General features: G+C 51.7%; 1 protein-coding gene across 1 annotated transcript; it reads right to left on the minus strand.

The window, feature by feature from the left end:
* Positions 1-1385: 1385 nt before the first annotated feature.
* Positions 1386-9964, minus strand: SRM (spermidine synthase). The gene is made up of 8 exons (XM_071448899.1): positions 9698-9964; positions 9440-9560; positions 9127-9219; positions 7555-7708; positions 6773-6856; positions 6329-6474; positions 3676-3798; positions 1386-2583 (listed from the first exon to the last, which is right to left on the minus strand). The coding sequence occupies exons 1-8, from the start codon at positions 9841-9843 to the stop codon at positions 2566-2568; spliced, it is 885 nt and encodes a 294-aa protein (XP_071305000.1). The 5' UTR covers positions 9844-9964; the 3' UTR covers positions 1386-2565.
* Positions 9965-11089: the final 1125 nt, after the last annotated feature.

The following is an 11089-nucleotide window of genomic DNA, read 5'->3' on the forward strand; positions in this document are numbered from 1 at the left end:
TCTTGCTGCAGTCATGTGAGTGCTTGACTCAGGCACTGATCTCTGCCTTCTCACACTGAAGTGTTTGGAGCTGTCTGTGGGGAACAGTGATTTGGAATCACTCAGAAATCATACAGGGCCTTGTGGACTGAGTTTGTGTGACTTGGATGGGAAACAGTCTTGTCTTCTGTTCTCATCACTGGCCACTCGCTGAACTCACGTATTTGGAGAAAGCTCAAAGAACCAGAAGGAATAATTACCTGTGTGGAGTCCAACAACAGGTTTGAGGAAGCTCCTTCCCTCCTGGGCATTGTTGTACTCACCAAGGATGGGTGAAAGGCTTGAACTTGTTACCAGCTGGCTGCTGCTCTGAGGCCTCCCTGGACTATAGTCCTGGTCTTGATTCCCATTCTAGGGGAAAGTGTCAGAGCTCATTTTCTGTCAAGGATGGAGGGCTAAGTGAGGTTCAAGTCCCACAGGAATTTAAACAGGAGGAGCTAGAACCAGGCTCTGCTCTCCTCCTTATAAAAACACAGGAGTTAAGCAATGAAAACGCCTCACTAAACCAAACTATTTGTGAGAAATACTGTGTGTGAGAAAGAAGACAGTCACCCAGACAACTAAGAGAAAAATAGGTGTTAGCTTCTCACCTCAAGAACACAGAGACCCAGACTCAGCTCTGCAGCTCAGCAATGCTTTGCAAACCCTTGTGACCCCAAAGAAACTGTACCAATAATGGTGGCAGAAGGAGATACTGGGGAAGAAGTGCTAATTCCCATCAGTAACAGAAGAAAGCAGGAGAGTACTGACCCCACAAATCCTTTGCTGTGGGAACATAGTGGCCGGACCCTACACTGTCTGTAGGGTCCCTATTATGGCAAAGCTCAATCCCAATCCTTGCTAAAGTCTGCTTCTTCCAGTTCTCTCTCACCAAGCTGAAAAATCTCTCAGAATGAGCATTTTTGTCTTTTCCTGATGCCCCCCAGTGCCTTTCCCCAGCCTGCTCAGCTGGAGCTCAGTGTTCAGCCCTCAGAGCCACCACCATTTCTGCAGAGGAAAAGAGGGTGCAGCTCAGTGGGGCCAGGACTGACAGGAACTACCTGAGAGCAGCTGGAAAATCACTTGGAAAACTGTAACAGAGGCAGCATTTGGACTGCAGAATAGCTTGGATAGCAGGGACTGAGTCTGCAGCACAGAGGATGAGAGCAGCTGGAGGAGCTATGGGGCAGCTACACTACAATGCAAAACATGTAATGGGATCTTTTAGTGCTTAATTTTGGTGATAACTTATCATCCCTAAAGATAAGTGAGAGAGGGAGCCAGACCAACTAGAGAGTGCACCTGGAAGCACAGCAAACCTTCAGGATCTCTGTTTTCCCCCCAAAGAACACTGACCCACACTGATGTCACCTTAACCAGAGCCAAGTGTTTAATTGAGTGCAAGGGAGTGACAATGGCACAGTGGTTGTGCTGGGAGGGTGATTCCCACAGTGCAGGGGGACAGAATCTTCAGAACAGAAGTAAAGAAGTGAAGGCAGCTCCATCTTACAGTGGACAATGAAAAACAATTTATGCATCTGGGGGCAGCATTGGAAATAACGATGCCTCCTAAGGACTTGCAAACACCCAGGCCTGAGGCATCTCAGCATGACTGAGATGAGAGATTTGTCAGCACAACCAACTCCCCAGCATCAGTACTGAACATCAGGCAATGCAGCTAAGGTTTGCTTTTTAGATATATATATATATATATACACACACATATACATATATATATATATATATCTCACCTGTCACCATATTGATAAACATTCTTTGGAACCTCTCTGAGGGCAGAGGTAAGAACAGCAGTCAGCCTGTTGGCACCTCAGCACTTCTGTTTCCAGCCAATTAAAAAAAATTAGCAACCTTAACAAAAAAAAGCCACAGGACTGCTGCCAGCATGCCTGGCTGGTGTTTAATACTGCTACTCCATCAGGGCTGGAGGGAGACCTATTGTGAATGGCAACAGTTTGCACTGTGACTCCTCCAGCTGTGCTGCAGAGAAGTGCAGGAGTCACAGGAGGGCAGTGGGATGCAAAGGCTCAGACCTGTTACCAGTCCAAGTGTGTCAGCAGCAGGGAGCTCCCACGAGGAGAGAGTGAGCTAACTGTGCACAAAGCTCCCTCTCTCTTTCTCTCTCTCTGTGCTTAAGGCTGAGTCAGGGACCCTTTGGACTGTTCCCAGCCCACCAGACAGAAATATGTGTCAGTTATAAATACATCACATCAGCTGGGGGGGTGTGGAGTGTGCTTGGGATGGGAGAATTTAGAATGGGTGCAGGGAAGAGAGAAAGAAAAAAGACATTTTACATTTCCAGCACTGGAAAGAACAGTTTTGACCTCACGCATTAAGTCACTGGACCTTTTCAATAGTCTTATCTGGCTTATGCCCCATCATCCTTAACACATCAGAGGGAATGTTGGCTGGCCAAGGGTTAAACAATCCCACACAGTGAAGAGCAAATCTGCAGTCTGCTGAGAAGATCCCAGCCACATCACTGATGATCTCAGAGTCCAGCTTGGAGGAAGGAAGCAGCTCAGGGTCTCACACATCGCTCAGGGCCTGCAGAGAGCCAAAGACAAATGTCAGGATGGACCTGCCCCAGCTCTGCCAGGCTGCAGGGGAAACATGAATCACCACCTCTGCAACACAGTTATGGCATTTGCCTTCATCCCTACCACACTCTAATTCTAATTCTAATGACTAAAATTTTAAGGAATTTTTTTCTGGAAGCTGCAGTTGCAGCCCAGTGGGCATATGATGGAATAATGTGGAAATACAGACCATCCTTCAAGAAGCAAGACTGATCTATGCTGCAGCATCCCTTCTTTACCCTCTCATTTGTGCTAGAAATCAAGCACATTTTATCTGAGACTTTTGGAGCTTTCCAGTGGGAAACACCAGTTCTGCCTCTAACGCCAATCAGAAGAGCACAGAATAATTTGGGTTGGAAACATCATCTTAAACCTTAAACATTATCTTAAACATCATCTAAAAACCATCTTAAAACACTGGGCAGTTTCCTTGTCTAGCATGATGCTGCATAAATCTGTCCTGTGGTCCCTGGCTTGTCCAGCTCTATCTTAGATATTATTTTCTTTGACACTTGTTCCTTTCATGCAGCAGAATTATGATGCCAGGTGCATAGTGGTGACTTTGATACTTTTATTTTCCCCTCTGTGAGCAAAGAAGAGAGTTCAGGGGAGGCATGGGCTTCCCTTCAGCATGTCTGGGACTTTACAAGTGAGCAAGCCTCGTGCAGTCCACAGACTTGGCAGAGGCTGCTGGAAAGAGTTTGTGGCCCCAGACTGAAAGGTTCTGGTAAGCTTGCATGGACTATTCCCAGCTCCCTTTCAAAGGGGGATGTGAATAAGTGCCTGCCTCTGAATTGCTGGTAAAAACCATCTTGGACCTGGCTTTGGTAGGTGAAGTAGGAGTGATCTGTCATCAAGGCACGGCACATGAGCCCCAAGAACAGCTCCTAAATGAACTCTCGTCTTCCCTGACTGACTCATACTCTGCTCTGTCATACAAAATGCTGTCCTGCTCTGACTTGCCCACAGAAATCTTTGGGACTGCAAGAAATCCTCAGTCCTGTGTACTCCCACTCCTATCTCACCCTGGAGGGAGCAGCTGTGGCAGAGTCTGGCTTACCTTCCGTGCAAACTCTGGCAGGATGAATGCTGCCCTGTGAATGTCAGAGTTGTAGTACTTGAGACTCCTCTCCTCCACCTGCTGCTGTGAGAGCTGCTGCACAGGCTCCCGGAAATTTGTGTTCTGCAAAAAAAAAAACCAAAGTCAGGAGCTCTGACTATTTGGATAATGTAATATATGTTGTAAAATAATTAGCGCTAAAGGAAATTAAAACCGCAGCATTTTGTGAACAAAGGCGGTGTTGGGCAACAAGCTGTAATAGGCTACAAGATAAGGATGGAGATTCAAACACCAGGAAGATGACTGTCTCCAGAGATGGATATTTCAAGAGATTTTTTCATCTGACAAGACCCCAGCAGGAGGCATTTGATAGGCATTGTCAGAAGTCAATGCCAGGAAGTTTTCACCTGACGGGATTCCAGGAATTATCCACTGGTTCTGGGAAACGTGGCAGCAAGAAAGAAAAGCTACAATAATATGCTAAAATATGCTAAAGAAGGGCCCCTTCCAGAGGCCAAAAGACTGTATAAAACAAACCCCTTAGAAATGACATTTGGAGATCCACAGGGACTTTGGTGCAATAGAGACCAAATCCTGGGTTTCCCAACTCTGATGGCCTGGCTCAGAGTCAAATTGCTTGTGGCTTTTTCCAAATTTATATTTTGATTATTTAATAATATCCTTAATTATTAAATTAGAATATTCATTTATAACAAATAAGGAGCCAAAGGCTGTGTGACAGGCATCCTGATGCATGGCAGAGAACTGAGATGACTCCCAGGAGAACAAATAACATTTTGTTCTACTATGAGGTCAAAGGTTCTGCACAGCCCCAGCACCAAGGGCTGGGGTTTGTGCTCTGTAACTCCTGTGACCAGCACTTGTGCACAGATGCCAGTGCATGAGGTCAGACTGCATGAGCCATGGGCCAGATGTGTGAGAGTGCCTGAGCATCCATGGAACAAGGCTCTGCTCTTCAAAGCAGAATCCATGGTGGGCACAGTGCATGCTGCCAGCATCCCGGGTTAACCGTGTGCAGCAGCAGCAATGCTGGCACCCCAAACCCATCTTAAACCTTAAACATTATCTTAAACATCATCTTAAACCTTAAACATTATCTTAAACATCATCTAAAAACCATCTTAAAACACTGGACAGTTTCCTTGTCTAGCATGGTGCTGCATAAATCTGTCCTGTGGTCCCTGGCTTGTCCAGCTCCATCTTAGATATTATTTTCTTTGACACTTGTTCCTTTCATGCAGCAGAATTATGATGCCAGGAGCATAGTGGTGACTTTGGTACTTTTATTTTCCCCTCTGTGAGCAAAGAAGAGAGTTCAGGGGAGGCATGGGCTTCCCTTCAGCCACATTGAAGAAGAATAGGAAAAGAGTAAACTCCAGTGGTGTGACAGAGTTACCAGCCCACATCCTAACACCAACTCTCACTTGGAGGCCTCTGTGAGGGTCAGTGCTCTTTGGGGGGGAAAACAGAGATCCTGAAGGTTTGCTGTGCTTCCAGGTGCACTCTCTAGCTGGTCTGGCTTCCTCTCTCACTTATCTTTAGGGATGATAAGTTATCATCAAATCAGTCACAGGCTGATTCTCGGAAGGTGCCTGCTTTGTAACAGTCACCATCAAATAAACCAAAACCTTAAAAAATTGGTAGTGACTTTCTCCATTCCAAGTTTGTTGTACTAGACAGAAAATTATGACCATTTTTAAAGCAACTGGTCAATTCTGTACTTCATTCAGCACCGAGCAGGCTGCACTGCAGCTCTGGAGCTCTGGGCTGGCAGAGCCAGGCCCCATCAAGAGCCTTGAGGCCTCAGAGCTGGGAGAATTCAGTGCCATAGCTCAAGTTCTGCGAGGGACAGCCTCAGGCAGGCTGGTAGGGAAAGGAAAAGGGCCCTTGAGGTGTGTGGAACTCACGGGGTTCAAGAATCAAGAACTGAGAATTCAAGAATCTTGAGGCCCCAGAGGTGGGAGAATTCAGTGCCATAGCTCAAGTTCTGCAAGGGACAGCCTCAGGCTGGCTGGTAGGGAATGGAAAAGGGCCCTTGAGGTGCCTGGAACTCATAGGGTTCAAGAATTGAGAATTCAAGAACCTTGAGGCCCCACAGCTGGGAGAATTCAATGCCATAGCTCAAGTTCTGCGAGGGACAGCCTCAGGCAGGTTTGTAGGGAAAGGAAAAGAGCCCTTGAGGTGTGTGGAACTCATGGGGTTCAAGAATCAAGAACTGAGAATTCAAGAATCTTGAGGCCCCAGAGGTGGGAGAATTCAGTGCCATAGCTCAAGTTCTGCAAGGGACAGCCTCAGGCAGGTTTGTAGGGAATGGAAAAGGGCCCTTGAGTGCCTGGAACTCACAGGGTTCAAGAATCAAGAATTGAGAATTCAAGAATCTTGAAGCACCAGAGCTGGGAGAATTCAGTGCCATAGCTCAAGTTCTGCAAGGGACAGCCTCAGGCTGGCTGGTAGGGAATGGAAAAGGGCCCTTGAGGTGCCTGGAACTCACAAGGTTCAAGAATTGAGAATTCAAGAATCTTGAGGCCCCAGAGGTGGGAGAATTCAGTGCCATAGCTCAAGTTCTGCGAGGGACAGCCTCAGGCAGGTTTGTAGGGAAAGGAAAAGGGCCCTTGAGGTGTGTGGAACTCACGGGGTTCTTGCTGCAGAGCATGAAGCCGATCTGGCCGCTGGGGTAGGTGGGGATGGTGCAGTACGCGTACTCCACCACCGGGAACAGGGACTTGCAGAACTGCCGCATCTCCTTGATGAGATCCAGGTGCAGCCACTGGCACTCACCTGCAGGGAGAAAGGCAGGCAGTGGGTGAGAGCTGCCCCTCTTCTCTGCACAGAGCTGTGCCAGGTTAGCAGTGTTTCCAAGTCTCAACCTGTCCAGCTCCTGTAATTTCACAGACCCTGATGCCAGTTTTGCTAAGCACAGTCCAATAACGAATGAGCTGACATGGATCAAAACCACTGCTTTACCTGACATGTTTCACTCCCTGTATCACATCTGCCCAAGAAGAGTCCCCTCTGTGCCTCACTCTTGGTATGTAAAGGACTGGCATCAGCCTCTGCCCAGGGGCAGCATCCTCACCTTGGCAGCAGAGAATCCCATCTTCCCTCAGGGCTGTCTTCATCAGCTGGTAATAAGATTCTTTGAACAAACTTTCTGCAGGACCTGGGAGAAAGGTAAATAAAGAAAAGGTTTGAGCCTAGGTGAACCCCACACTGCACCTAGCAGGGCAAAACAGTCAGGATTTTAGCTTTGCTAAATAGCAAGCCCAGGTCCCCCATTAAACAAAGACTTAGCAGCTGCCTCTTGCTTCACTGAGCATTTTTAAAGCAGAACTCCTGCTCCAAACTGCCTTTTAGAGATACCTCTCTCTGTGTTGACTAGGGCAAGATTGAAGGTGACTCAGACTTGTTGATGGGTTCCTAAAATGAGGTGCCATATCTACATTTGGTCCTTGTCTACCTCAGTTTCCCCCTTCAGAAATACAGCAGCCTCACCCCAGCTATCTTCAGGGCAGGGGCTGCACCAGCAGTGAGTGAGCCACTGCTTTATCAGCAGGCACATGTGCAAAGCTGCCCTTCCAGCATGGGATTGCTGCACTCAGGGAACAACTCTGCCAGAAGAAATAGTTGCTGGAGCTGAATTTTGAGGAGAGAAATGTAACAGCTGGCTTGAAGGCCTGCTGATACAATTTTATGGTTTCCATCCTTCCCTTTCCCTACTAAAAGAACCAAGTTGGCAACAGTCTTTTCACTTGAAAGGATCCTCAGCAGGCTGGCAGAACTTCCAAGAGGTAGGCAGAATAAAAAAAAAATGAAGCAGGTGTGTGGAAACCAGTGCCCTTTTATGGCTGGAATTCTTACCCATGGGGTCAGACGAGTCCGTGATAATCACATCAAAGGCTTCTTGATTCTGTTTCATGAACTCAAAACCATCTCCCACGTGCAATGTCAGCTTAGCACTGGAATAGCCCACTGCCATCCCTGGGAGGTATTTTTTAGACACCTGGATCACATCCTGCAACACAGAGAGCACAAGTGGGTCAGAGGCTTACAAGAAGCTGCTTCTCAGGCTGCTGTGCAGCTGTGACTGGAAGAACAGCACAATGAGTCATTTCCTTCAGTACCTTCAGCTCAAGTCTGATTTGCCAGTGAAAGCCACAAAAGCTGCCAGCATCTTCAGCCAGCAAAGCTACTCTCAGCCTTTTCCTACAGCCTCAGGGTTCAGTGACACTGTTGTTCTGTCTATGCCAAACTCAACAAAAACCTGCAGCTTCAAAAGCTCCCTGAGGAACTGAGCAAATATGATTACAGGTCAGACTGCTCTGTCCTCCTTCTTCTTCCTACAGAACATCACTTGCATAGGTGATCTCAGCTAAATCAAATTTTCTTCCTAAGTAAAACCATGCCAGCAGGTTTCTGAATGCAAGATGAGAAATATCCCCATCTCTGCACTGTAGCCATGATATCAATCCTCCTGTAAGATAAAGTTTTCTCTCTAAAATTGTTAGGCAGCCACTGCCCTGGGCCCAGCAGTTGTACTGAACACTAGCAGCTTCTCACAGCTGGCAAAACCAAAAAAAAACGCTGGTGTCAGGCAGTGTTTGTTAAAATCAGGGACGTTTGCCTACTTAGCTGGCAGGCAGAGCACACAATCTCATATAGCAGTATTTCCTGTTCTTAATAGAGCTTTACCCTGAGCAAAACTTTCTGAGAAAAGGCTGAGTAAAGTAAAATAAAACTGGCTGAGAGGAGGACTGGGAAAAGAGTAAACTTGAGTGGTGTGACAGAGTTAGCAGCCCACATCCTAACACCAACTGTGACTTGGAGGCCTCTGTGAGCAGACAGGTTACCAGGCACAGGCTGACTCTCAGCAGATACCCACTTCCTGACAGTCACTATCAATAAGGCAAAGCCTCAACATGCTCTAATTGGTAGTGACTTCCTCCCTTCCAAGTTTGATGTACTAGACAGAAAATGATGACCATTTCTAAAGCAACTGGCCCATCTATCACGGAAGCAAATCCCTGCTGCTTAGTTCCTGATTTTGGTTGCAAGAGACTGCCTAACCAAGCAACCATCCTCCCCTGCCAGGAGCACTCTGTTCGGCAGTGAAGGAGAGGGAAAAGCAGCACCTCCACAGAGCCAGGGCACTCCTCCAGATCCCGTGCTTGGCCCACGTCTGCCTGGAAGGGCCTCGATCGTATGTGTGTGAAAGAAATCACACAGAAGAGGCAGCCAGCTGCCACGTAGATGACTCGTAAGGCAAAGAGAGGTGGCGCTGTCATTGTCACGCCAGCAGAACCGGCAGCAAACGCGCCTGGTGCTGACGAGAGACAGCAGGTGAAGGCGCAGCGCCCGTGGATGATGTGAAGTCGGGCTCGCCTTGCCGGGCAGCCCGCCCAGGAGCCCCGAGCTGCCGGGAGCCCAACGCACCTCATCGATCTCGCACTGCACCACGGACTCCACGGTCGGGTGTTTGACCACCTCCCGCAGCACTCCCCCGTCGCCGCCGCCGATGATCAGCACCTGGCAGGGAAGAGGGCACAGCGTGGGCTGTCAGCGGGCTCGGCCCGCGGCAACTTCGGCTCTACGGCCCAAGGAGAACGGCGTGCAAGCCCTGTGGGCCCGTGCCGCCCGGACACGGACCGCGGGGCCCAGAGCCCGCCGGCCCCTCCGGCCCAGGACAGGCCCCGGCAGCCCTGCGGGGGCTGGGGGAGCCCTGAGGTGCGGGCTGGGGAGCGCTCACCTTGCGGGGGTCGGGGTGGCTGCAGAGGGGCAGGTTGGCGATCATTTCCTGGTAGGAGAACTCGTCCCGCTCCGTGCACTGGATCACCCCATCCAGGACCAGGACGTTGCCGTAGGTGGTGCTGGGCAGAGCGGGGAAGCGGGGTTGGAGCCGGCCCGGGGCCGCGCTCCCCCGCCCCCTCTCCGCGCCGCCAGGCCCCACCGCGTGGCGCTGACCGGCCCCGCCATCCCCCCACCGCCCCGGGCGGCCCTCCCGCACCTGCGGAAGACGAGGATCTCCTGGTAACGGGAGCGCTGGTGGTGCAGGAGCTCCTCCACCTGCAGCGACATGGCCTGGCCGGGCCACAGCCGGCACGTCTCGCGGAACCAGCCCTCGCGGATCAGCGCCGCCGCGCCGCGCTCCATCCCGCACCGCAGCGGAGCGGAGCGGCCGCCGCCGGGCCGGGCCACCTGCGCTCGGCTGCCGCCGCCGCCGCCCGACCGCACCGGCGCGGGAGCCGCGCGCAGGGCCCCGCGCCGCCCCCGCCTGCGCGGGCCGCCATTGGCGGGGCCGCCGTGACGGCCGGGCCGCGTCAGCGCCGGGCGGGCGGAGCGGGGCCGCCCCCGCCGCCACGGGGAAAGGGCGCGCCCGAGCCGCGCCGCGCCCCCACAGTCCCTGCTCCGAGCCCTCGGCCCCGCATTGCTCCGCCCCAGCCCCTGCTCCGAGCGCGCCGAGCCATCGGCACCGCTCCGCCACAGCCCCGAGCGCACCGAGCCATCGGCACCGCTCCGCCGCAGCCCCTGCTCCGAGCCCTCGGCACCGCTCCGAGCCCTCAGCACCGCTCCGCCACAGCCCCTGCTCCGAGCCCTCGGCACCGCTCCGAGACCTCAGCACCGCTCCGCCACAGCCCCTGCTCCGAGCGCGCCGAGCCCTCGGCACTGCTCCGCCACAGCCCCGAGCGTACCGAGCTCTCAGCACCGCTCCGCCCCAGCCACTGCTCCGAGCCCTCAGCACCGCTCCGAGCTCTCGGCACCGCTCCGGCCCAGCCACTGCTCCGAGCCCTCAGCACCGCTCCGCCACAGCCCCTGCTCCGAGCCCTCGGCACCGCTCCGCCCCGCCTGCGGAAACCGCCAGCGAACAGTTTTCGGGAAGATGAAAAGTCTGATTGGGGTGGTTTAAGTAATGAGCATGTATGGTGCCGGATTGCACGAGGACGGCTGGTGAAAGCATCTCTCAAGGAGAAAGGCTGAGGCAGTTGGGCCTGTTTAGCATCGAGAAGAGACGGATGAGAGGGCACTCGTGAATGTGTAAACGTCTAAAAGGAAAATGCCAAGAAGGGGGAACTAAGGCTCTGCTTAGTGGTGCCGACCACTGGGACACAAGGCAACAGGCAGAAAGTGATGCACATGAAGTCCCAGCTGAACATGAGGAAGAACTTTCCTATGTGGGTGACCAAGGACATGAATGGATTGCCCACAGAGGGTGTGGAGACTTTTCACTGGACATTTTCCATCTGGGCACAATCCTGTGCCATGTGCTTGAGCAGGGAGATTGGAGCAGATGATTTGCTGTGGTGCCTACCAACTTCACCCATCCTATGGTTCTGTGGGTATTGCAAAAGCAGCTTCAGTTCTAGTGCTGGTGGGCCCAGGTGAGGGCTCAGTGGCCTTA

This window comes from Agelaius tricolor, unplaced genomic scaffold, assembly GCF_023055355.1.
Source record: "Agelaius tricolor isolate 1412-34295 unplaced genomic scaffold, bAgeTri1.0.p SCAF_28, whole genome shotgun sequence".
Lineage (NCBI taxonomy): Eukaryota > Metazoa > Chordata > Aves > Passeriformes > Icteridae > Agelaius > Agelaius tricolor.